This window comes from Anolis carolinensis, chromosome 4 (assembly GCF_035594765.1).
Source record: "Anolis carolinensis isolate JA03-04 chromosome 4, rAnoCar3.1.pri, whole genome shotgun sequence".
In the NCBI taxonomy this organism is placed as follows: domain Eukaryota; kingdom Metazoa; phylum Chordata; class Lepidosauria; order Squamata; family Dactyloidae; genus Anolis; species Anolis carolinensis.
In genome coordinates, this window is record NC_085844.1 from 191,624,810 (window position 1) to 191,650,648 (window position 25,839).

At 41.4% G+C, this 25,839-nt stretch overlaps 1 protein-coding gene and 1 long non-coding RNA gene across 4 annotated transcripts in view; one reads left to right on the forward strand and one right to left on the reverse strand.

The window, feature by feature from the left end:
* The window catches only part of LOC103278721 (uncharacterized), a 54,436-nt gene extending 42,955 nt beyond the window's left edge, over positions 1 to 11,481 (forward strand). For all 3 annotated transcript variants that reach the window (XR_010005467.1, XR_010005466.1, XR_010005468.1), the window contains 2 exons: positions 1 to 3,130; positions 4,581 to 11,481. The exon at positions 1 to 3,130 is cut by the window's left edge. This is a non-coding gene — a long non-coding RNA (uncharacterized LOC103278721). The remainder of the gene's footprint in view (positions 3,131 to 4,580) is intronic.
* pi16 (peptidase inhibitor 16) lies at positions 1,485 to 25,186 on the reverse strand. Its single transcript, XM_008109754.3, has 5 exons — positions 24,790 to 25,186; positions 10,281 to 10,499; positions 8,555 to 8,664; positions 8,118 to 8,206; positions 1,485 to 7,234 (listed from the first exon to the last, which is right to left on the reverse strand). The coding sequence occupies exons 1-5, from the start codon at positions 24,958 to 24,960 to the stop codon at positions 6,363 to 6,365; spliced, it is 1,461 nt and encodes a 486-aa protein (XP_008107961.2). The 5' UTR covers positions 24,961 to 25,186; the 3' UTR covers positions 1,485 to 6,362.
* Positions 25,187 to 25,839: the final 653 nt, after the last annotated feature.

Genomic DNA, 25,839 nt, shown 5'->3' on the forward strand with positions numbered 1-25,839 from the left:
CTACTTAACAGAGAATTACCATACACTGAACTCAAAAAGACCCACCGTAATGCTCTTGCTGAAATACTATGTAAGCAGAACAACAAAGCCCTGGGTTAAAATTATGTTATCTCCCAAAGCATAATCCAGCACGCTTATTCTTCAGTGCAACTGAGAGTGGACCAGATTTACAATTTCATCAGTGTTCAAGCATTACAATCATCATGAGATTTTCCTCCTCTTTCCAGTCTTTGAAATGTTACAGGAATACGAACTTCTCATTTAAGATTTGGCTAATGTTCCCACCATTTCTGGGGTGGTATAAAGTAGTTTATAGTTCATGCCTGGCCATGTTTACTTGCAAACTATTGATAAGATCAGCATGGCTTACTCCCAGTTAGGGGAGTAAAACCCATCGTTAATTTCATGGTATACTGCCATGGCACTTACTTTACTATCTAATTACTGTAACTGTGCAATGTGGATATCAGCCATGACTCCATATAATTGTCCATCTTGATTAACTTCTTCTAACCTCCTGCTCTGTTACCTTTAAGCCCATCCTTTCATCTGCATGTCCACAGGCCAATGAAACGCCATGTAACCACAAAAAAATGCTCTTGAATCTGTCCCAAATGATGCATTTTGTTATTCCCTGTCTCAACACAAAAACAAAACTCTGGCCATTATCATTGCTGTCAGGAGCTAGAGATGTTTAACTATATTGTGTTGTCGAAGGCTTTCATGGCCTGAATCACTGTGTTACTGTGTGTTTTCCAGGCTGTATGGCCATGTTCCAGAAGCATTCTCTCCTGATGTCAGGAGAGAATGCTTCTGGAACATGGCCATACAGCCTGGAAAACTCAAAGCAACCCATTAAACTGTATTTCCAGCCATTTAGTGGGAAAGCTCTGGCAGCGTATGATATAAAATAAAACAAATGTAAGGCTGAAGTGTTGACCTGTCTTGAGTGTAGCATCACATTGCAAGCATACTGTAGCAACATAGCCATTCCCACATTCTTGAGCACTTCCTGTGTTCTTGGCATGCGCCACAGTGAATATAAGAAGTGGGATAAATTGGCTGCCTAGCTACCTCGAATATGTACCTTTCACCAGGGCCAAATCATCACTGAAGGCACATAGTCTTCATGGATCTTCTCCACTGTCGCCATCTGCATTGAGGACGGGGGAAAGTGAATGATGGGGATGAGCCAGTGTTGGATGAAATCTTAGGCGTGGATAAACTGCAGCTGCTGGGTGTTTTAATATTTATTTGTAGAATGTTCTAGAATGCCCTGCCCAACAGCTGCAGTTTAGACATGCCTGAGATTTCATCCTACATTGACCAACCCCATCGGCATTTAGGATAGCTGCTTCATGTGAACCTAATGAGAGTAAATCATCTTCATTTCTTCCACCATTTCAAAATTGTGCCACAGAAATACACCCCTCAGCATTTAGCACACATGCATTTTTTTAAAAAAAGTTCATTTTCCAGACCAGTGGATTTTAAAATAGCTTTTATTATTAGCACCACTTTCCAGGCACATTTAAAACATGCCTCACAATGCTAACTCATTGTACATTAAAATGCAACCCCTTATCAACAACATTAAAAAACACCACATTTGTGGATACAAGATTCAATTGGCACCTTCAAATGGATCTTAGCTGGACCAACTGAGGTTTGTCATTAGAGTAACACACCATGCCTGGAACAGAACAACGCACAAATCCATCAGCAATATGGTGAGAAAAAAAGTCTTGGTTGTGATGTACAATTGACCAAATTGCCCAGCAATTTGGCCATTATTCTTCATAGAGTAAAACCCAGTTCTGTTTGGTCTGACCTTTTGAAGAACTTTCCACACGTTTTCATGTCCAAGATGCATTCTGTGTAATTGTTGACTTATTTTAAGTAGCTCCAAAATGAGAGAGGTTATATAAAAACACTACAAATCACACCACAAATTGTTCTCTCTGTGTGTATCTGCTTTCAGGTCATCTATCAACATATGTAGACCCCATGAGTTTCATAAGGTTTTCTTAGAGAATATTCAGATGTGGTTTTGGCAGTTTTATAGACCAACAATATCCTTTTTTTCTAAATGGAAACAGGATGGAAAGGCTATACAGTATGTAACAGGCAATGCAAAGCTGAAAATAACTCCTAGACTTGACATTTTTCTGATATGGAATAGAATTGTTACTGCATGAAAGAATTTTCACTGAGTCATGAAGAAGTCTCCTTAAGATTCAAGGAAAGGATACATAGACACTGACCATACAAGGAAAGAACAGCCATACAAAAACTTGGAACCATTATTTGTCTGAACTACATCTCCCAGAATCCCTTAACAAGAATGGTCACCAATCAAGCTGTCTGGGGGTTTCTGGGTAGTGTAGTCCTATAATCTTTCCAAGCAGCACCAACAACTGAATCATAGGAAGTTGGTCTGACGAGCCATTGCTCTGACAAACATGGGCCTCAGACAGTTATAGTGTTATTATTCTACTTTAATTACCAGAGTTCCATTCTATGGAATCCTGGGGTTTGAAATTTGGTGAGATATTGGAGCTCTCTGGTTGAGACTTCAAAATGCCCTCCCTAAGTTTCAAGTCCCAGGAGTCCATATGATAGAACCATGATAGTAAAAATGGAATTGTGGTGCTTTGATTATGTAATGTAAGTGGGCCCCTGGTGTATAGGATGGGATAGAATCACTTCTACATCGCTATTTCAGGCAACCGAAGCAGCAACACAAGCTGGTTCTGAATTACCAGCAGCAAGAGGGAAGACCAGCATGCCATAGTGCAGTGGTTCTCAACCTGTGAGTCCCCACATATTTTGGCCTTCAACTCCCAGAAATCCTAACAATTGGTAAACTGGGTGGGATTTCTGGGAGTTGTAGACCAAAACACCTGGGGACCCACAGGTTGAGATCCACTGCTATAGCAAGTCCAATTTCGGAATACAAGTGAGAGCAACTATATTATTTTAGCACCTACAATTTTGTCAGCACAACTGAATCTAATTAATATTTCCTAGCAATCTCTCTCGAATTAACCTTCCATGAGTGGTCCATCAAGAACTGCTATTGCTGCTATCACAATATATCGATACCTGCAGTTGTACTGAAGGACACAAGGTTAGTCTGAAGCACTGTAAGCTGAAAATACGTAATGAAATTTGGGAAAGGTGTGGGATTTTTGAAAATGACAACTCTCATAATCCCCCCAGTCACCATGACCAAAGCTCTATTGATTGGAGAATTCTAGGTACAGTACTGTAATCCAAAAATTAGCCTTTCCTAGCTCTGGAAAATAGGTTTGATTGAAATCAGTGGAACATACTCGCCAGTAAAGATGGGTAGGCCTGGAAAACCCCCAGAAAAATTGGGGAAACAGGTTTTTTTCCAGTTTTTTCCAAAGCCATTTTTTCCAGAAAAATTGAAAAGTGTGTAGAATATGTTCTTTTCCAATGATAAATAATATAGCTATGACATGGTATTCAAACTATATAATATGAAAACTGTTGTGGTAATCTCTGAGCAGTTAGACTCAATTTAACCCTCTCTGGGGGAGATTCCACCAAAATCAGCAGAGTAGCAAAAGCAAAGCATTCAAATGCAACAGTTACTTACACTGGCGAGCAAGAGAAGCAATGGACTGCAGAGTCTCAATAAAAGTTCAAAAAGTATTTATTCAGGTAAAAAGAACTCCATTGTAGATAGAAAGGCTTGGGAGCTGTCTAGACTACTATAGACTGGTTTCTAAGGAAAAATAAGAAAGGAAAAATAACAAACATCTACATAGTTACATCTTGCCAGGAGAGATGGCAGGATGCTTCTTGTTAGCTTGAAGAACAAAGGGAGAAGAGGGAACCAAAATGGTTCTGACCTCATGGTCCAGTTTATTGGGGCCATAAAAGACATTCTGACCAATGGGAAGTTAGTGTTACTAAAGATTCACATTGCTACTAACTTCAAAGTGACGTAAACAGGATAGAGTGAAACACAGTAAAGCCTGTCTAGGCATGCTTTGGAAACAGGGAAAGGATTCCCTCAATCTAACTCTATCATCTATCTAACTACATTTGGACTTGAGTAGTCCAGGATGATCTCCCAACAAAAACCTCAAAGATTTCTGAGACTTTTTGTTTCTACACACTTTTAAAAAAAGTTTTTCCAGGGAAAACGGCCCCAATTTTTTCCTCCCCCCCCCCCCCAGGCCTTCCCATTTCTACTCTCCAGATAAAAATCTCTTAACATTCCAGCATTGTCATGTCTCTTAGATAAGCTGTTTGCATGCTTAGCCAAGATACTAGTTGTTAGCTATCAAGCCTCTAAATCCTCTGGTATAACCCTAAGTTCAATCTCCAGCAGAAGCTGACCACAGAATTGCTTTGAGGGACCTAGGGATTCCTAAAGAGTACAGCTAAACCAGGCATGGGCACACTTTGGCCCTCCAGGTGTTTTGGACTTCAACTACCACAATTCCTAATGGCATCATGCCTGATCTAAACAAATCCACAAATTAAAAAAATCCACAAAAGTCAGACTTCCAATTGTCTTATAAACTTACAACTTTATATTTCAGGCCAAAATATGTACTCCAAAGAGCGGAATAATAAAGAAGCCTCTGGTATCTCAGAAGAAAGAAACATTAGGACAAATTATGTAGGAGTCTCAGGAGAGGATGTTATGTAGAATGGGAGTGAATAATAAAGAAAGAGGGGTGAACAACAAGCAAGAATGGCTGTTTGAACAGATGGGCTTCTGTGAATCTTTCCTGGGTGGATCCATCAGTAGATCTTCAGTAACACTGCCACGTGCTGTGATTTTTAAAATAAAAAAAAAAGAAGAAGAGGAGGAGGAAAAATCAGCTGAGGAGAAATGGACTTGCTTTGGTTCCATGCAGGCTCAGTGCAATGGAAAGAAAGAGTGTGTGTCATGCAAGACACCTGCGCACAACTAAAGAGAGATCAAGTCTAATCCATTTCCCAATTATGAATGCAAGACAATGCAGATCTGAAGATCAAGAGGTAAGATTATACCAAGAAAGAAATGCAGCAAGCAGGTCAGCTCTTCAAATAGAGATTTGGAAAATGGCCAGTTATTTGGTCTAAATCAGTGGTTCTCAACCTGTGGGTCCCCAGGTGTTTTGGCCTACAACTCCCAGAAATCCCAGCCAGTTTACCAACTGTTAGGGTTTCTGGGAGTTGAAGGCTAAAACATCTGGGGACCCACAGGTTGAGAACCACCGGTCTAAATAATTGTAACATTGGAGACATTTGATAAGGGGAGAAACCTGGAACAACTCATTCCACACACACAATTAATCTTGCTCACAAATATCTGAGGCTTGTACACTACATCATTTATTTATTGACAGATGCAGCTCATACACAGTGTGTTTTTACACAGACTCACATCAGTCTCCCCAAATCAGTCATTCATTTTCTCTGGATGGGCAGGTTACCTCTGCCTGCAGGACATTCACACTGGGCATGAACAATTATCTTATAAACCTACAACTTTGGTTTTTAGGCCAAAAGGATGTTACCAAGGAAAATAAAAGAACCAAATTCACCATTTGGAACAAATTAAAGATAGTAACATAGCCTATATAACTTGTTCTGCTTATAAGATCTGTTCTGTTCACATGATCTATGGCAGTGGTTCTCAACCTGTGGGTCCCCAGGTGTTTTGGTCTACAACTCACAGAAATCCCACCCAGTTTACCAGTTGTTATGATTTCTGGGAGTTAAAGGCCAAAACATCTGGGGACCCACAGGTTGAGAACCACTGATCTATGGCACTTCAGATGAGGAATGGATTGACAAGCAGAGGCTGCAGCATAGGGATGGACATCCCTGTCCCAAACCACAGCCAAGATCAAAGAATAGAGGAGTGTGATATATAAACACAATCCTACAAACAACTATGCATCTGGAATATTATGGATAATTGTGAAACTTTCTACTTATCACAGGTGAGTCTCTTGGTAGTGTGAGGCTCCATGACACTGCTATAGACCTGGACTCTGACCCTGGAAAGCTCATATGAAAAGAAAATAGGAAAGAGTTCAGGCATGCACCACATTCCTGGTTATGGAAAAACACTGGGGTCTTTAAAAAGAAACCACATCTCTTAACACATAACATCTTTGAACATCGTTGGAAGCTCCATTGTTTCGGTGAGCCACAGTCTGCGAAATGTTCAAAGCCTTAGGCATGCTACAATGCTATTCCCAGCAGACTGGAACCCCCCACAAAAGTGCAGAAAAGAGAACATGCATGCCTGCACATGGGCACACATGCACATACATGCGCCAAAGTTGAAGAACTTTCCTTATAAATACTTCTAATTACATACACTGCTATAAAGTGTTGAGCCAGTAAGGCCTAGCTTTCCTAAGTGCATTCCCCCAAGTGTGCCCACACCAGCTGCACTTGCTATGTCTCTGCCACCGGGGAAGGGAGGAAAAACAAGGCGCGTAGGGGTATCGGAAAGTCAGCTCTTTCAGGGCAACCTTTATTTCTTCAGGATGGGCAATTTGTTTACATCCAAGACAGGGCAGACAGACAGAGACTGAATCTGCCTTACCTGCAGAGGACTGAATGGCATTGCTTTGTCTTTTTATAGCTTTGGCATAGGCTGACAAACGATGGCTTGCAGGTTTTTTAGAGATGGGGGGAGGCTTAGGGTCAGAGGGAGGCTTAGGGAAGGGTAGAGGCTTGGGATAGGAGGGAGGTTTAGCAACAGAAGGTGGCTTGGGAATGGATGGTGGTTTGGGAACGGATGGCGGTTTGGATGGTGGTTTAGGAGTGGAGGGCAATTTGGGGGTAGAATGTTCTGGCTTATCCGTAGTAGGTTTGGGTATGGCTGAGCCATCAGGTGAAGGAATATCTGTATGGGTGACTTGCTGAGTTTGTAGGGAGGTAGGCCTAAGAGTTAAGTCCTCTAGGGCTCCTGTAGTCACCAAAGAGGGAACGGTCCCATCTGAGTTTGTCTGAAGTTCTGGAGATGATTTAAGGTCCACATTTAAAGCTGACTCTGGGGAAGCGGTTGGCCCTCCTGCCGCTGGTGTGTCAGATCCTGTTTCTATGCCAGTTTGCGTACTTTCTGGTGTTTCTGGTGATGGGCCTTTTGTGGTGTCTTCAGTAGCTAGGATTTCACTCAAGATGGCAGTAGGTTCCAGATCTGTGGGTCCAGGAGATGCAGTGGTTTCCTCCTCATCAGCACTGGATTCTGGTAACAAAGAAGTTAGCAGCAAAATCAGCTCTCACACACCCATACAGCCATAACCTATTTCCAGAAGGTCATACAGAAGAACAAGCTGATATTTTACTTTCATGAGCCACATTTTTGTGTTAATCAGAGGGTTGGCCCTATTGTGAGACAGAGTGAGCTCATTGTCTCACAGGCCGCAGGTTTTGGATTCTTTTAAAGGGCACCAAGTTCTCAGCCACCTTATTTATTTACAACTTAGGCTTGGTGACTACTTGAATGTTCTACCACAGGTTCAAAAGTGTCTATGGCTCAGCTTTAGTAAGTGACATCGCAGCCAAAGTATGAGGAAGAGACAGTTGAGAGGGCCTGTCTCAGATAAAGAACCAGCAATAGCCAGCTAATGGCAAATTATTGTTGTTAATTTATTTTAACCATAAACGATATGCCATTTGATTTGTCTGCCAAAACAAAAGAGACCAGATCAAGTGTAGCTTAAACTTTAGAGTATAATTTTATTATTATTTCAAACAATTTCACACTTTAAAAAATGAAATGACATTTTAAGAGGATCGCTGTGTTTTAACTTTTTATTATCCCTTTTTTAGCGTTTTCTTGTTTGAGTACTTGTGTAAGCTACCTTGCAACCCCAGCCAAAAGGAAGGTGGGATAGAAATAAAATAAATAAGTAATATGTCTATAAATACAAGGCTCTTCCTGTCATACCAGTATGTATTCACACCTTTATTTGTTTGGGTCATTCCTGGAGTCACTCAAAGTTGGAAGTTTGCTATATCTTGCACATCATATATTTAGTCCATGGGAATAGGATGCAGATAAGGATCTTGCTGCCTCAGCTGCTTTTACACGAGAATAACTAATGTCTATAGTTCCAGTCACTTACCGCAAAGAGCATCCTTACATGAGTAACCTTCTGGACACATGGAACATGGCTCGCCTTCCTTGTATGGTTTATGTCCTTTTACATTCCCCCTAGAAATTAAAATGACTCAAATTGACTGAAACAAGAAAGCCTTTTTGTTGAGTAAAACCCTTCCAGAAAGTAACACTCTTACAGATGTAACTGAATATAGCCAGGCAGCTGTATTAGTACATGACTAAAAAAGCTAGTAGGCTTTCAAAGAATACTAGTTACTTATGGCCATTATGAACTGAGATTCTAGAGTGGAGAGACATGAAGGAGATGGGATGCTTTTGCCTCTTACACTTGAATCAGCAGCATTACTGAGCTAAACAAACATTTTAGTTTGACCTGATTGAAAATCAATGCAATTTGGACATGAATGGGTCTTTCATGTTTAGGAAAGGAAAGGAACTTACGGGGGTTCATAGTTGCAGACTACTAAATGCATATCAGTGTCATTGAGAACTGTCAGGGTCTCACAAAAGACTGTTTCGCAGCCAACACGCTCAGTGTTTGCCCAAACCACCTAAAGCAGTAGGGAAAAAAAGAGAAGAAAAAGCTTGCTGAAGATGACTCTGCATTTATATGGACACCACGCATCCTCTCGTTTATTCCTGAGGATCCAGTCATTTCTCTCAGAAGATGGTGTTTCTTTAGCTTTTTCTTGCTGTCTCTATTTTTTTAGATAATTTATAGATGGCATTTTTATTTAGCTTTATTTAACAGTGCTGCCCCAACCATTAGGCAGAGCGAGGTAGCTACCTCAGGGAAAGATTTGGGGATTTATTGATAAATAGCAAATTGTTCATCATTAATTTTTTATTTTACACCAACATTACTATTTATTTTCACTGTCAGAGATGGAGAGAGGTTCTTTTGTGCATTAAATTACTATTTGTTAGAAAGTGTGCAATGGTGAGAGATATTGATCTAAGGAGCAAACAAACCAATGGCTTAGAGAAAGAAACTAAGCTTTATTCTAGGAACTCCATTCTAAGATAGGATAGTAACTCAGGGTGCTGATCTAACTATATCTTGGAGGATTCACGGGAATAAGAAGAGATGAAGGAAACATCCCTAAGATGTTAAAGAAGCTATACAAAGAGGGATCAGGATAGGTAGATACAGAGGAAGAGCACTTCATGTCACTCAAACTATCTAACTCTATTACTACTGCCCATTGTGGGGCATTCTTTGCTCTTCAGTGCTAAGTGTTGTTGCATTTCCAACAAGTCAACATGGACAAGGTATAGTCAAACACTAGAACCACTGTGGTGAAATGGTTTAAGTGTTGGACTCCCCACTCAGCCATGGAAACTCACTCATTCAGCCTCAGAGGGAGGCAAAGACAAAACCCTATTGAACAAATCTTGCCATGACAGGTTTGCCTTAGGGTCGCTATATGTTGGAAATGAATTGAAAGAACATAATGGCAAATAGTCAAACACATTTGGAGGGCAACGAAAGGGGAAAGATTGTCTTCTGTGATTTAGGTAAGTAAACTTTTTATTGGAAGTTAACATGTATACTAATCATATGTACACACACACTTTCTTTTTGAAAGAAAAATCCCCACTGCCAGGAGGAGTAACAGTGGCATCAGGAGGTCTTTATGAGGAAAGTAACAGTGTGCATTAAAATTACATATTGCACAACTACAAGCCGAATATCATTACCTCCCCCGACATAGCCTGGAAATCAGTGGTAGCAAATGATTCCCATGTCAGCAGGATGGTAAATCCACCCCAGGTTTTAGAGTAAACTTTAAAATAGCTATCCACAGTGCTGAACCCAACATAGTGAATTGGGTTTGGCACTTTGTATAACTTCTTTAAAATTCGAATCAGAACCTAGAGTGGATTCACCCCCTACTGACATAGTGCCACTTCTAGAATTGTGCAGATGTTCTCCCTATGAAACTATAAGACTAAAATCTCTATTGAACCTATGGAGATCAAACCAAAACATTGTACAATTCTAAGCATAGAATCTGCTGTATAATTTGTACTGTCAACCATCAATGAAGTCTGCACACACAGCAGTACACATCATTTCCTAGGCTTTGCTTGAGGTTTTTGAGAGCTGCCTTGGGAGAAAGAAGACCTATAAACCAAACAAATAAATAAATAAATATTTGGATACCTGTGTATAATGACCACACATCTGTCCCTCTTCACATGTTAATGTAGTCATGTTATAATACTGGTATTCATCATACCAACTTTCCACAATTGTCTTCACATCTAGGTCTCCAGACATGGCAAAGAGATTCTCGCCACGCCGGCCCCTGTCCGGGTTGTGTTCCCAAATGCATTTTGTTGCATAGTCTTTGGCAATGGCTTCCAACTCTGGATCCCAGCTCTGAAATCACAAACAGAATGTCATCAGCACACAGAAAGGTTTCCGCATAAGCCAACGAGGGAAGTGAATACTCAGCATTTGAAAATATGTCCAATTCCCTGGCCTGCATAGCAACTGGCAAGTCTGGTGTTTTGTCCAGGACAAGCAAGTGGTTGCCATCACAATGAAAAATGTAGCTCAAGATTTGAAATAGTTTTTCCAGCTTCATCTGTAAATCATTTGCACTTTGGAAGTAGAATACTACCAATCCCAGTCATCTATTAGCTATTTTTGAATGTCATCAGTGGAGCAGCAAACTTTGTCCATTTTTCTGAACTTCTTCCAGATTCATCTGTAAATCATTTGCACTATGGAAGTAAAATATTACCCATCCCAGCCAACTATTAGCTAGCTTTGTATCCCTTCAGTGAAGCAGAAAACGTGGTCTATTTAGTCTGAACTTTAAAGGAGTTAGCCAAAGTTCTGAATGCATTTGAAGGATAGAATTCATTATTCTAGATAACCCCTTTTACAGTTCAGACTACGACCTTGCCCTTGTCCTGGGCAAGGACATGGAAATCACCAGTTCCCACTAGGTCTAGGAAAGATTATCCCCGCATTAAAGAACACGTTATTGTAGAAGAAGGCTTCATGTTCCTTGCTAGAATGGGGTCTCTGGAGTAGCAGAACTTGGTATCCCCCCATTCCAGTTTATACTCAGTGACCTCTGAAAGAGGTAAGTGCTTCTGGGCCTCAACCTTTTTTTCTGCAAAAAAAAATGGATGTTGAGTACTAAACCCTCATGGGTGCCTTTGCAAATTCCAACCAAAGGAAACATCTGTCTGCAAACTAATATACAATGTCAATGCATATATTGCAGCCTGAAAGTGCAGGGATTATATGCTGGATTATACATGCATGTATAGTCAGCCTTCACTTCTGTGGGTTTGACTTTTACAGATTTGATTATATACTGACTTGATTAAAATGTTTTCTCTGGGAATCTCTAGGTCCTCCAGTGTGACTCAGTGGACAACCTCTTAGAAAGATGTTCTAATGGGTTTTTAAGTGTTTTTTTAAATTTGCATTTCCTCCCACATTTGTCCCTAACCTGGCAGATAGTCAGAGAACTGACTGTGAATATATGCAAAAATGCAAGTAGCTGGCCCCCAAGACTCAGGTATTTATACTGTAAAATGAGTTGGTTTAAAAGTTAATAACCAACCAAGTTGGTTTAAAAGTTAATAAACCAATTTATTCAAAGGATAAAATTCTAAATTGACTACTTTGCACTATAGGTGTCTCGAATGACTCGATTTTAAAGACTCTGGAAAAAAAAAGCCCTCTTGGCATGGAGTGAATTAGCACATCCGAGAAGGAAGAAATGGTCCTGTGAGCTAGCTTACTAGATCCAGGAAGCATTTCCCCCCTCTTTTTTTAATTGTCGAGAAGCATTTGAAAATGCTTCCTACATGCTGTAAGCTAGCACATTGCAGAGACAGTTACGGTCCAGAACTCACAGCCTGCCACCTCATTTGGCACATACTCATTCGTTTCTATCTAATAATTCTGAAGCCAGTAGCAGAGCCCTCCCTCTTTCAACCATGCAAAGAGGAATGGATAGTAAATGCTCAGAGCTCCTCCCTGTTGTGAAAAGATAGGCATGCCCAGTTTAACAGCTGTGTTTGGCCAGAGCCAATGCAAACATCTGGAAAGCTTGTTACTTAACAGAGCCCAACAGCTGCTTGCCAACTTATCCCTCCAGTGTAGTGAATATGATAGACAAGGCCCTTCTTATCCAGCTGTACTTCTTGGGCTCCTTTTGCAGCAGTTGCTAAGCAAGAAGAGGCAATAGCTTTCATATAGGAAGAGCATTTAATAATTTTGTAGTACAACACCCAAGTTTTTTAAAAAGGAGCTTCCAGGGCTTAACCTCCTGTCCAAAGCAATCAAGCAAAGGCACCAAGCGTTCACTAACAGGTCCTGAGGCACACGTGCAAAGAAGCCTTCCTGAAGTTTGCCACTTGGCTGCATGCAACAGAGAGTGGTGTCATCTATTTAGTCAGGAGGAAGAATGCATTTGCTTTGAAGGAGGTGCAGGAAACCGTTCTGGTTCCACTCAGTTTCCAAGCATGAGATTCAATGTTGAGCTAGACACTATCAGCATCCCTGGGTGAGTTTCCCCACTTCGTTCTGGTTATAGCATTGTACAGAATTTTCCACAGCTATACAAAGATGATCAGAAGTGTTTGCAGACTTAATGGAGTCTGCAAAAAAGTGCAATGGAGATGGGGAACACATGGCCCTCATTACATTGTTATGCTACAGTTTCCAGCACACCTTCTTATTGGCTGATCCTACCAGGGTCGTGTTGCCAGGTTTTCAAAACAGCAATGAGATGCAGTCAAAATGCATGGTATGCAGGATTGACACTCAAAAAGGTAGTGACCAACAGGCATTTGTTCTACCTAAATACCAAAATGAAAGTATTGATTTGGAGTACAAGAAGATTTGCCTGAGAAATGGAGCAACAACCCAAGGCAGAGACTTTCTGTTGAGCCATTTGCTGATCGTGTATCCCATCTCCTTCCAGAATTGATATTATGGTACATGACACATCTTCCAAAGCCTTTTAAGGTAGAGGAAGGACTCTAGAAAGGTTGATATCGATTAGCTGTCCCTGTAACCTTCTTAGGGTGCACCTACACTGCAGAATTAATGTAGTTTAACACAACTTTCACTTCTACGGCTAAAGGCTATGCAGTCACGGGAATTATAGCTTACCAAGTCTTTAGCTTTCTCTACCAAAGAGTGCTAGTACCTCACCAAACTACAACCCCCATGATTCCATAATGTTGAACTATGGCAGTTAAAGTGGTGTCAAACTGTTTTTTAATTCCACAGTGTAGATGCACCCTTAGTCATGTATTAATTTAGCCATTACATTTTCCTATTCATAAATTCCATGACAACCCCTATGATAAGGTACATCTGACAATTCTAGGGTAGAGATTATGGGAGATCCATTACAACAACAATGGGAAGATGGTGTATTTCCTCCTCCTGTAATGTTGACTGAGAAATGGACACATCACCATGCTTTTAATAGATTTCTATGGACTTCACCAGAAAGGCCAGGTTCCGCTTCGCTCAGAAAAGAGGGGGCAGTGGGGAAAATCTGTCACCCCACGCACAGATCCCTCTTGGCGACTCTTTCCCCATCACATGGGGAAAGCATTGCCCTCTCAGCTAGGTGCGGTGCTGGCTCCATTAGAGCCAGCACAACACAGGAAGCCTCCTGGGTTGTGGGGAAAACATCCAATAATGCTTCCATCCTGGGGGCCCCACCGGAAGTCACACGATGCCGTGTGATGTCCGGCATAGGGCTGTGTTGCCAAGACAGGGTGGAAGCATTCTAGAACACTAAATTCCCCCCGTTTAATGAGATGGTATGTCTATAGGCCTCTTTCACACATGTGACTAAAATTATGCTGTTTATATAGACACACAGTACAAAGAAGATACTGGCAAAACACCTCAGAGTAATCCTTGCCTAAGAAAATCCAATGAAATTCATGGGGTCACCATAAGTCAGCAGGTGACTTGAAGACATGCACACCACCACCAGTTTATGTTATGCTATAGCAACTTTTATAAGCAAAAACCAACAGCCAAAGCCTCCCTAGACAATAAAGAAAACCAAAATTTTATAACGGTAACAAAGGAACAATGGTTTTCCAAAGAGAGCACAAGGCTGTGATACAAGCAAAGATTTATCCTCTATTCATTTGGATTTGCCAGGTTATATCTAAATAATCTCACTATTTGTATTTTTTTCTGATGGATATTAAAGAATCATAGAATCATAGAGTTGGAATAAACCAAAAGGGCCATCCAGTCTAACCCCCTCCCGAGCACGAACACTCAACTACAAGAGAGATTACACTACTACAGCTATTCTATCACACAATGGAAGACAATTTTGTCTTATTTTTAAAATGTGCCATGAAATGGGCTACGTAAAAGCAAATTACGGCAATTAAGGAACCTGCTTTTATTTTAAAATATATGTTTGGAGGTTTATTTGTCTTTTTCAATAGATCAGACAACCTTTCCGGAAATTTGTTTTGAGCATGACTGGTATTTATTGTTTGCGTTTAAGGGTGCTAAAGAATGTGACACAAAATGATGCCTATCCCATACAGAATTTATAATTCACAGGTGTGTGTCCAAGTACCTCTGGAAAACTGAAGAAGGCAGACATGTGTCTTGAATTTCCGCAACAGATATTTTGCTGCACCACACATCTGTTTGACTAAATATTGAAAGATGGGAAGAAAATTAAAGGAAGGGGTGTCTGTTTCTGCTATTTCCTTTTACAACCTGGTAAACTGGAAATGCAAGGAAGATTAGAGTCCTTTCACAGTTATAGCAGTGGGATTCCATTTTAATTGCCAAGGTAACATCTTGGTTTTGCAGTATATAAAAGATAAAGGTTTTCCCCTGACCTTAAGTCTAGTCATGTCCAACTCTGAGGGTTGGTGCTCATCTCCATTTCTAAGCCAAAGAGCCAGCGTTGTCCATAAACGCCTCCAAGGTCATGTGGCTGGCATGACTGCATGGAGCGCCGTTGTCTTCCTGCCAGAGCGGTACCTATTGATCTACGCACATTTTAAAATTTTTGAACTGCTAGGTTGGCAGAAGCTGGGGCTGTACGGGAACTCACCTCGCTCCCCGGATTCAAACCACTGACCTTTCAGTCAGCAAGTTCAGCAGCTCAGCAATTTAACCCAGGCCGTTTATTGCAGTATATATAAAGAGGCATTTAGATTGCTTAAAAAGACATGGCTACTGCTACCCCAAACTACAAACCCCAGGACTGCATAGGATGCACCCTTGGAAATTAATAGTATGAAAGGGATCCAGGATCTGGAAAGGCCGGAAAATGGCAATGAGAAATGGGGCATTTCTCAAAAAAAAAATATATAGGTAAAGGAACAAGACAGCAATTGTCAGGCAGTCATGACACACCTAGATAACACCTGGCCTATCAAACCGAACAGAGCCACTGCTTCATGTGTGTGCTTTTCTGTTTCAGGAAGTTAACAAAGGGGGCACTGAAAAATATGATTCACCGATCTACAAACTGTCATGGTAACACTCATTCTGTTTCCTTAAAACTCTGTCACTTCCGTGTAGCAGAAGGAAAGTGGACTTGAAATGGGTAGCATGTAATGTCATGCGACAGGAACCATCACCAAAGGTGGCAGTCTCGCTTCTATGCCAGTTTGCCACCTCCATGCCATGAAGTCCTTAGATAACAGAGCGGCATCCGACTCCATAGTGCATAGTCCATAGTGCATTACGTGGGCTTAAATTGCAAGTGCAGGGAGAGGGAAACCAACAACTGCCTACAGCAGGGCTTCTAAACTCATGGAAAGATTTCAGGGGGCCTGTGAGCTTGAAATGAAATAAAAACTTATTATCTTTATTTTCTCTGACCTTCAGCTGAAATCTAGCCTTTCCTACATTGTGAATGTATGCAATGAATGACTTAAAATGAATCAAAGATGGGTTTAAAGCTAACTTTAAAAACTGTTGCATAGACACCAAGAACTGGGAAGCCCTGGCTCTTGAGCACTCTAGCTGGAGGTCAGCTGTGCCCAGCAGTGCTGTGGAATTTGAAGAGGCATGAATGGAGGGCCAACGCTGACCAGGACCTCCTTCCATCTGGAAACCAATGTCCTGACTGGGGAAGAAGATGCTGATCAAGAATAGGGCTCTACAGTTACGTACCCTGTTTCCCCTAAAATAAGACATCCCCAAAAAATAAGACCTAGTAGAGGTTTTGCTGAATTGCTAAATATAAGGCCTCCCCCGAAAATAAGACCTAGCAAAGTTTTTGTTTGGAAGCATGCCCGCCACCCACCAAAAAAAACACCATAGCATGCAGGATTGATAAATGTACATACCAGTTGTATATGGAAATCATGGTAGTAACAAGAAATTCTTGACAGAAGTCACAGTTTGTCTGGTTTAATTATGTTGGTTTGTGATGACAACTACTGTACAGTATAGAATAAATGTTCATTGTTTTGTTCAACAATAAATGTGAATTCTTCTTCATGGAAAAATAAGACATCCCCTGAAAATAAGACCTAGCGCATCTTTGGGAGTAAAAAATAATATAAGACACTGTCTTATTTTTGGGGAAACACAGTATGTATCCACTGCCAAGATACTACACTTGGAAGGCCATCATACTCAGACAATGAGGGATCACCTAAGAAGGAAGAGGAGGGGAGGAGGAATGAATGACAGTAGCATTCATTTAGTATCACATTGTAGTTGTTACATATCTCAAAAAGTCGCTCACGCTTATCCATACTTTGAAATTGCAGTAGCTGTTAGACCCAGTGCTAGATCACACATGACTGCAGTCCTGCTGTGTACAAACTAAAATTTAATTTAAAGACATGTTGATGTTGAGTGTCATAAAATTATCTGCTGCTACATTCTGAGAAGAGGTCTGTGGTTTTCACCTAACTGGCAAAAGGATCTGTGGAACAAAAGAGGTTAAAAACTCCTGCCCTGCAGCAGCTTTACCAGCCTCTCCTGCACTGATTAAACCCATTTAATCCTGCAGTGTATAAATTCCCTTTCTTACTAAAGAAATCCATTAAAAGTCACCTTTGTCTCTGCATGTGCTAAAAGTGCCTCTGAGTAGCAACAGGTTCAAGACATAGAACCCATAATTCTCTCCCTGGAGAATAGAAACATCCCTTTCTATAAGCTCTGGGAGTGGTTGGAATAGCAGATCTAGTTTGAGTTTATTATTCCTTTTTTATGATGCAAAGCCAGAATCCTCATACAACAGCTGTGTTTCTTGCTCCATTAAAATATAGTTTGGCAAGCATCACTCAATGTATATAACTATTTCCATGGCAACCAGTTCTGCTGATCCAAACAAAAAGTGAAAAGTGTGACTTCAGAAAGGGAATTAGTATCAGGAGAACCATGGAAGTATAGCTCCTGATCTGTGAAAAATAAGCCTCATGCTGTTGGAAGTAACTTTGCAGCATGCACATTTGGAGAAAAGTAGCTTCTTCAGCACTAGTAAAGCCATACAGAACATAAGCAAAAGGAATGATGGAACAATGATCCAGTCTAGCAGCCACTGTTATTGCTATTTATTCATCACAGTGATTTCTGAACCACCTACAGGTATAGTTAACAAAATGTCAAAGAAGCTTCTTTTTCACCACCCCTTGCTTTGCCTACCCATTCCATTTTCACCCTTGTCCTCTGTCTAGATAGAATTTTTTAGCTACATCTGCACTGGAAACATGATGAGGGCTTGGAGAAGCAATCTTTTGGTGCCAAGTTGCAGATGCGTATCTGCAGTAAACAGTTCAATAAAGCCTTGAGCTGAGAAAGAATGAGATTTCACTGCAATCGATTACTGGAGCCATATATGGTTGCCTACCACAGCAAGGTAAATAGCACCTTCCCCAGAATCTCTTTCTGAGTGTGTGTGAACAGCAAAATGGAAAATAATAATAATAATAATAATAATAATAATAATAATAATAATAATAATAATAATAATTTTATTCCTATACCCCGCCCCATCTCCCCGAAGGGACTCGGGGTGGCTTACATGGGGCCAAGCCCGAACAGAACAATATAAAAACAAAACAATAAAACCAATCAATCAGACAATAAAAGCAAGTCATAAAAAACCACATACAAGATAAAGTGTTAAAATCATGGATTGGGTTCAAAGGATCTAGGCCAAAGTGCTAAAAATGCAAATATATCATGTCATCAGGGAAGGGTGGCCACTCAGCTATGATGGCTATAAAGTGCCATTATAATACTGGGGAAGGCATACACTGTCAAATGGACAACAGGTCGATCATACAGAGATCAGTCACCAAAAGCCTCTTGGAAGAGCCAAGTCTTCAGGCTCGTCCGAAAGGAGAGGAGGGTAGGGGCCTGCCTAATCTCCCCGGGGAGCGAGTTCTAGAGCCGGGGGGCCACGATGGAGAAGGCCCTCTCCCTCATCCCCAGCAGCCGTGATTGTGAAGGTGGTGGGAGCGAGAGGAGGGCCTCCCCTGATGAACGAAGAGTTCATGCAGGTTCATAGGGGGAAATGTGGTCTCGAAGATAGGTGGGTCCCAAACCGTTTCGGGCTTTGTAGGTGATAACCTGCACCTTGAATTGGGCTCGGAAAAGGGAGAAGCAGATTAGTCCACTTCTTCAGCTGTTTCTGAACAACAGTCTGGACATCATAAGAAAAGTCAAAGCTTTTCCCCCAAAGGGTGCTCAACAATGTGTCTTCTTCATCTTGGAAAGAAGTCACGAGTGGAGTGCCGCAGGGTTCCGTCCTGGGCCCGGTTCTGTTCAACATCTTTATTAAGGACTTAGACGAAGGGTTAGAAGGCACGATCATCAAGTTTGCAGATGACACCAAACTGGGAGGGATAGCTAACACTCCAGAAGACAGGAGCAGAATTCAAAACGATCTTGTCAGATTAGAGACATGGGCTGAAACTAACAAAGTGAAATTCAACAGGGACAAATGCAAGATACTTCACTTCGGCAGAAAAAATGGAATACAAAGACACAGAATGCGGGACACCTGGCTCGACAGCAATACGTGTGAAAAAGATCTTGGAGTCCTTGTGAACAACAAGTTAAACATGAGCCAACAATGTGATATGGCAGCTTAAAAAGCCAATGGGATTTTGGCCTGCATAAATAGGAGTATAGTGCCTAGATCCAGGGAAGTCATGCTACTCCTCTATTCTGCCTTGGACAGACAACACCTGGAATACTGTGTCCAATTCTGGGCACAGCAATTGAAGGGAGATATTGACAAGGTGGAAAGTGTCCAGAGGAGGGCAACTGAAATGATCAAGAGTCTGGAGAACAAGCCCTATGAGAGCGGCTTAAAGAACTGGGCATGTTTAGCCTGCAGAAGAGAAGTCTGAGAGGAGACATGATGGCCATGTATAAACATGTGAAGGGAAGTCATAGGGAGGAGGGAACAAGCTTGTTTTCTGCTGCCCTGCAGACTAGGATGCAGAACAATAGCTTCAAACTACAGGAAAGGAGATTCCACCTGAACATGAGGAAGAACTGCCTCACTGTGAGAGCTGTTCGGCAGTGGAACTCTCTGCCCCGGACTGTGGTGGAGGCTCCTTCTTTGGAGGCTTTTAAGCAGAGGCTGGATGGCCATCTGTCGGGGGTGCTTTGAATGCGATTTCCTGCTTCTTGGCAGAGGGTTGGACTGGATGGCCCATGAGGTCTCTTTCAACTCTACTATTCTATGATTCTATGATTCTAGGTTAGGATATTGAGAGTGACACACTTGACACTACGTGAGGAGAAACAAGAAATTGTTGTTTATTTATAGTTTGAACAGTAAATATGTGTGATGATTTCATTAACATTGAACAGTAAAGATGCTTAATGGTTTCATTAAAGGCTTATGCTTTTCTCTTCAAAGAATGTTCATATAACTTGGTTTCTATGTAAATATGTTCCTTCACTAAGGAAATACAAACAGGACAATTTATTTTTAAATCCACTTTTCCTGAGATTTAAATAGCAACACTCTAGACTATAGAGTTTACAAATATAGTTCTCAGCCCTTCCTTTCCTGAAGACTTTAACTATATTTCCTCAAAGAGGCTTCCTTTTAAAAAGACAGTTCCCAGCCGACTGAATTCACAACCCCAACTCCTAACTGCCTGAATTCTAAACTTCATCTGAAAAAAGAATTCCCTGGCTCCAACTGTCACTTTGGCTCCGCCTATCTCCAATTGCTAACCAACTTCTCATTTGTATTAGCCAATCAAACTGTCCCTATTGTAATGGCTGCTTGGCTGCTCCTCCCCCTTGCTCTGCTGAGCTTCTGCAAGTGAGGCCTGCAAAATGGCCGCATCATCAACTCTGCTTACAAAATGGCCTCACACCAGTCCTTCAAAGTGGGCCACTTACCAACCTTGTAAGATAGGCACGATCTGTTACACCTGCTTTAATGCTTCCAAGGGAGAGAATCTCAGGAAACAAGTGTCAACCAGAAATGCCTTCATATGTCTTCACACTATTTATATTTGATGCATAGAGAACCCCTTTATTATGGGATAGGTCCCATTTAAAAGTTGTGCCAAACCTTTCAAAATAAATGGGCACATTATGCAGCATTGAAGACATCAATGCACTCAGCATGAGCATGATTGAAATGCATGGCTTCAATGGCTTCAAACTACAGGAAAGGAGATTCCACCTGAACATGAGAAAGAACTGCCTCACTGTGAGAGGTGTTCAGCGGTGGGACTCTCTGCCCCTGAGTGTGGTGGAGGCTCCTTCTTTGGAGGCTTTTAAGCAAAGGCTGGATAGCCCTCTGTTGAGGATGCTTTGAATGTGATTTTCCTGCTTCTTGGCAGGGGGTTGGACTGGATGGCCCATGAGGTCTCTTCCAGCTCTAGGATTCTATGATTCTGTTCCTGGAGGCATTCTGGAAAAAGCTTTTTGAATCTAGGAGATTCAAAATGTTTTTGTTTACTTATGCAAGGCTTCTTTGACCTTGCTGTTTCATTTCAAAAGTGTTCTGAATAAAACCATTGCTGGACTATTGAATTGCACTTCCTTTTTCTGATAGGAATTTATCCCTATTATTTCCATGTTGTTTCTGCCTCTGGTAACAAATATTCTGTTGAAGCAGTAATGTCCAGCAGCACATCTGCTTTGTTCGTAGGTATATCTGTAATTCATTTGAACTTGCAGCCTTCAGCACATGTCTCCATGGTATTCAAAGAAAGCTTTTGCCCATAGATTCCACACTGTTGACTCAGATCGCCAGCAGAAGCTCTGCTTTGTTTATCCCTAACCTACCTATTCACCAGCTCATAAAGACTGAGTACAAGAAGCAGGGTTTTTTTAAGGAATTGTACCAATGCTTTGAAATTCTATCACAATGTACTTTGCACATTGACTAGTATCAAATAATAGCTAGTAAAGGTAAAGGTTTTCCCCTGACATTAAGTCCAGTCATGTCCAACTCTGGGGTTGCTGCTCATCTCCATTTCTAAGCAAAAGAACCAGCATTGTCTGTAGACACCTCCAAGGTCATATGGCCGACATGACTGCATGGAGCACCTTTACCTTTCCGCCTTTACCTATTGATCTACTCACATTTGCATGTTTTCGAAGTGCTAGGTTGGCAGAAGTTGGGGCTAACAGTGGGAGCTCATCCTGCTCTTTGGATTCGAACTGCCAACCTTTTGGTCAGCAAGTTCAGCAGCTCAGCAGTTTAACCCGCTGTGTCACTGGGGGCACCTCAAATAATGGCTACCATACGTAAAATATGAGGGAATGGTTGCTCATATGCAATGATTCACTGACAAAGCAATCTAGCATGTATCCACTCAGCAATAAATCCCACTGAGTTCTGTGGGGCTGAGTCTCACTTAATGATGAAAGATAGAATAAAGGTATCAAAATGTAAATCTTTCCCCCAAGTTATATGGTTCAACAAGCAAGACAAAAGAAGAAACTAGGGATGGGGTTTTTTGAAAGTTAAGCCTCAGAAAAAGGCAACAGGGAAATCCTTTGAATAAATATTTCCAAGAAAAACCTGTGATAAGGTTATCATGAGTTGGAGTGAGCTTTAAGGCATACAGCACAAAATCAATAATCACCACAGAAAGGAAAGTTAAACTGCCCCCCCCCCCCCCCAAGTACTACAATCCTCATGCATTCTCCTCAGCCCAGATCCTTTCCTATTGTGGAAAAATCAAGAAATGTCTTTGCAGAACTCCCCCATCATCTGATTTTGGACTTATTTAACACATAAGGCAGAAGTGTAGTCTGAGTTGCAAATGTTGAAACAAGCAAAACACACAAATCATTTCCCTCTTGTCCCAATAAATTGGTCCCCTATTTGCATCCATTTCTAAATCACTTTTACTTCAATTACCATCGTTACTTGAGTATAATGCCCCAATGAATGTAATGCGCATCTCAGTCTGGAGGTGTGCAGTACAAAAAAGATCTTACTGTCAAATGTAATGCAAGGCAGTGGTGGCCACGAAAAGGCTGATGGAAAGCTGCACCCCTCTGTTTCCCCCCCCCCCCAACCTATTAGCGGCCATCACCAGCTTTCCACCAGCCTTTTCACAACCACCGCTGCCTCTCCCTCCTCTGTCCCCAGTTGGGATCTCTTGCCCAACAGTGCAGGTAGGTTTAGGTGCACAATTATAATGCACCATAAAATATAATCCACACCTCAATTTAAGTGATGTAATTTACCCAAAAAGGTGAGTGTTAGACTCAGGTAAATATGGTAATTTACCTCTTCTGGCTTATTTCCCCCTTGCCCTCCAAAAAGAACGGGAATCCTTGGTACCACTCCCTGTTACTTTTTCATCTTGCTCAAGCTGGTCCAAAGCTCCCCATCAGTCTTCAGCTGAAAGAGGCAGAGGTCAGCATTTTAAAACAGGTAAGATCAGCAGCAGTCACTTGTCTCAGCTCAAACAGCTTCTATCACACCTTCATTTTTAAAACAGCTACCTACAATACAGGTACCAGTGGCTATTTTTGGCTTCTACCACAAAGGCAAACAGGCAGGCAGAACAAATCTGCCCCATCATTTCTAAGGGAAAGTGTGGAAAACTGCAACCAGGATGAAAAATTACAAGAGTAGAAGCAAAAGAAGACTGTGAGTGGAAAGTGGGAATGGAGTGGCACAGGTATGGCATTGTAGTGGACTCATTCTTAAGTCACTGAATTAATCAGTTCACCACCTTTCTCCTAATATGGGGCTCAAAATGACTTGCAATATTAGTTAAAGCAAAATACAGCTGGAACAATGCATAACAAGTTTTGAAACCACTAAGGCAACAGTCTAACAAAAACGGTTAGAAGAGTCAAAAACCCATTCAAAACTATGTAAAAAAAATGGAACAGTTTTCTGTTACTGGTTTGAAAGTGTTATTTCCTGATTAATTGGGCAGTAGTTTTTATACTCCAGAAATTTTGTTTTTGTGGCTGCCACACACTATAGCAAAATGTGCTGCAGGATGTCCTGCAAAAACAAAGATTGGGCAATGTACTAAACCTTTTCCATGTTTTTATGATAGAACTAATTACAACTCAGGAACAAAAATTGTGTTACATAGTGTAATAAAAGATACAGCACACTTCATTTAAAAAATATCATTCAGCCCCAGTTCGTTAAAAGCCAAAGTCCTGTTCAGACAGCAAATGGGGAGCCAACTGAGACATTCATGAGAGATAGTTTCCCAGCCTAGGAGCATCCACTGAGAAGGCTCTCTCCCATGTCCTCCCTAGAAGAGCCAGTGAAAACCCCCATCCAAGATTGTGAAGGTCAGACAGGCTCATATGGATAACTATGGGCTTTCAAATACTCAGTGATCAGACAAGCACCATCAACAGATGTCTAAGGCAACTGCGTAATAAAATTGTGTACAAGATTTCAATAGTAATAGTTTGGGAAGGAAGAGGAGAGGAAATCAAATAGAATAAGCAATGTCAAACTGCTCTTGGCAAGCCAATTTCCCTGCAACAGTAGCAAAACCTAAACAGAAGAGGTCTGCCTTGTATCCCCTACAGCTAATGAATTGCACATGTCCCACCATATCTTCCAAAAAAACAAAACAATGCCCCAATGCCTCCACCTGTAAGTCCAAATTATGCTGGAATGAAAACTGGGATCCAAGTAGTTGTGTACTCTTCCTGCACAGATAAGAGTGGGAGGGATGAGAAGAATAGGAACATGCCCAAGTTTGCAGAGCAGCTTAGCCAGGATCCAAAGTCCTGTAGCCAAGACCACAACGCCTTTCTTGACTTATAATAATATGCTAATTCACAACAGGATGTTGATAAAATAGGGATAATCCTTTCTACTTAAAGATCCCAGAAAAACACTTAAGTGCAAACATCTCAAGAGAGCCCAAAGGAGTTAGCTAACCTCTAAAGTTACGCACATACATTCCTATTGGTTATAACAAGTATTTCTCCGGCACAATGCACCAGGAAGCATTAAGCAGGTTTGCAGACACCATCTACCTGGATTCAGTTGGATCTCAAAAGCCTCACATTCCATTGCCTCATCAGTTTGATGCAGATGCTTCAAAGAAAGGAAGGTGGAAGAGGAACTTTATGAAATGCAAGAGAAGTTGCTGTTTCAAAAGAAAGGTCCTTCACAAATGAAGATCAGAAAACCCCTACACTCCCACATTGCAGCAGCATCCAGGGCTGCTACCCAACTCTCACTTACCATTTTCAACATATCTGCTGCTGGAGGTGAGACCTTTGACCGGTACTGGTTGTGCAGGTCCAAGATAAGCTTTTTGTCCTCACTTGAAAAGGACCAGCTCAGCTCCATGGCTGTGAGCAGCAGGAGGAGGAGGAGGGGGAGGAGGGGACTCCGCAGGCCTGAGCTCAGCATTGTGGCACTGTCTTGTTTTAACAGCCCACGGGTCTGGCAGACAGCTTTAAATCTCTTCCCAGAATAAGGAACACCCAAAGCCTAAGATCGCAAGGAAGAAATTTATCTTTTTACTAGAATGCCTCTCAGATCCTCAGAGGGGGACACACCCATTTCTCATAGTATCACGGATGGAAGAAGAAGAATGGTCCTTAAGGGAGAATCAGGAGAGCCATGCCCATTTGCTGGAATCAGTGGGATGCAGGGAACCTATATGTGCATCTGTCACTTCTTTAGAAAGAGGGACTTGGTTTAGGAACCATGCTGCTGAAACCTGATGCTTCATGCATCACTGACACTAACATCCAACCCTCTCAGACTTGCACATATAACTCCCCCCTCCCAATGTCCCTCTCCAAATATGGGTAACATGCAAATGAAAGGGAGAGAATTACCCATAAGGAGGTCTTCACCCATTCTTCTTTGGAAAAAAAGAATGTACTTTTACTAGTGTTCATAGCATATGACAGTACGACTAAGCAGTAACACTGAGGTTTTAAAAACTTTTAAAGTCATTACCAAGTCATTACCAAGCTAGTTCAAGCCCTGTGGTCCTTCCAGGACATTTTTTGCCTATTGAACTCAACCTCCAATAATCTACACAGCAGGTATGAGTTCCAGTTCATTTGGAAATTACAAATTAATAAGGTAGAATACTAGAAAAACGTGTCACTTTCTACCATCCTCAATTATCTATGAAAGTGTAATTGTGGGTAAGTGACAAGGTATATGTAGATCAGGCCAGATGTTTTGGACTTCAACTCCCACAATTCCTAACAGCTGTTAAGAGTTGTGGGAATTGAAGTCCAAAACACCTGGAGAGCCGAAGTTTGCCCATGC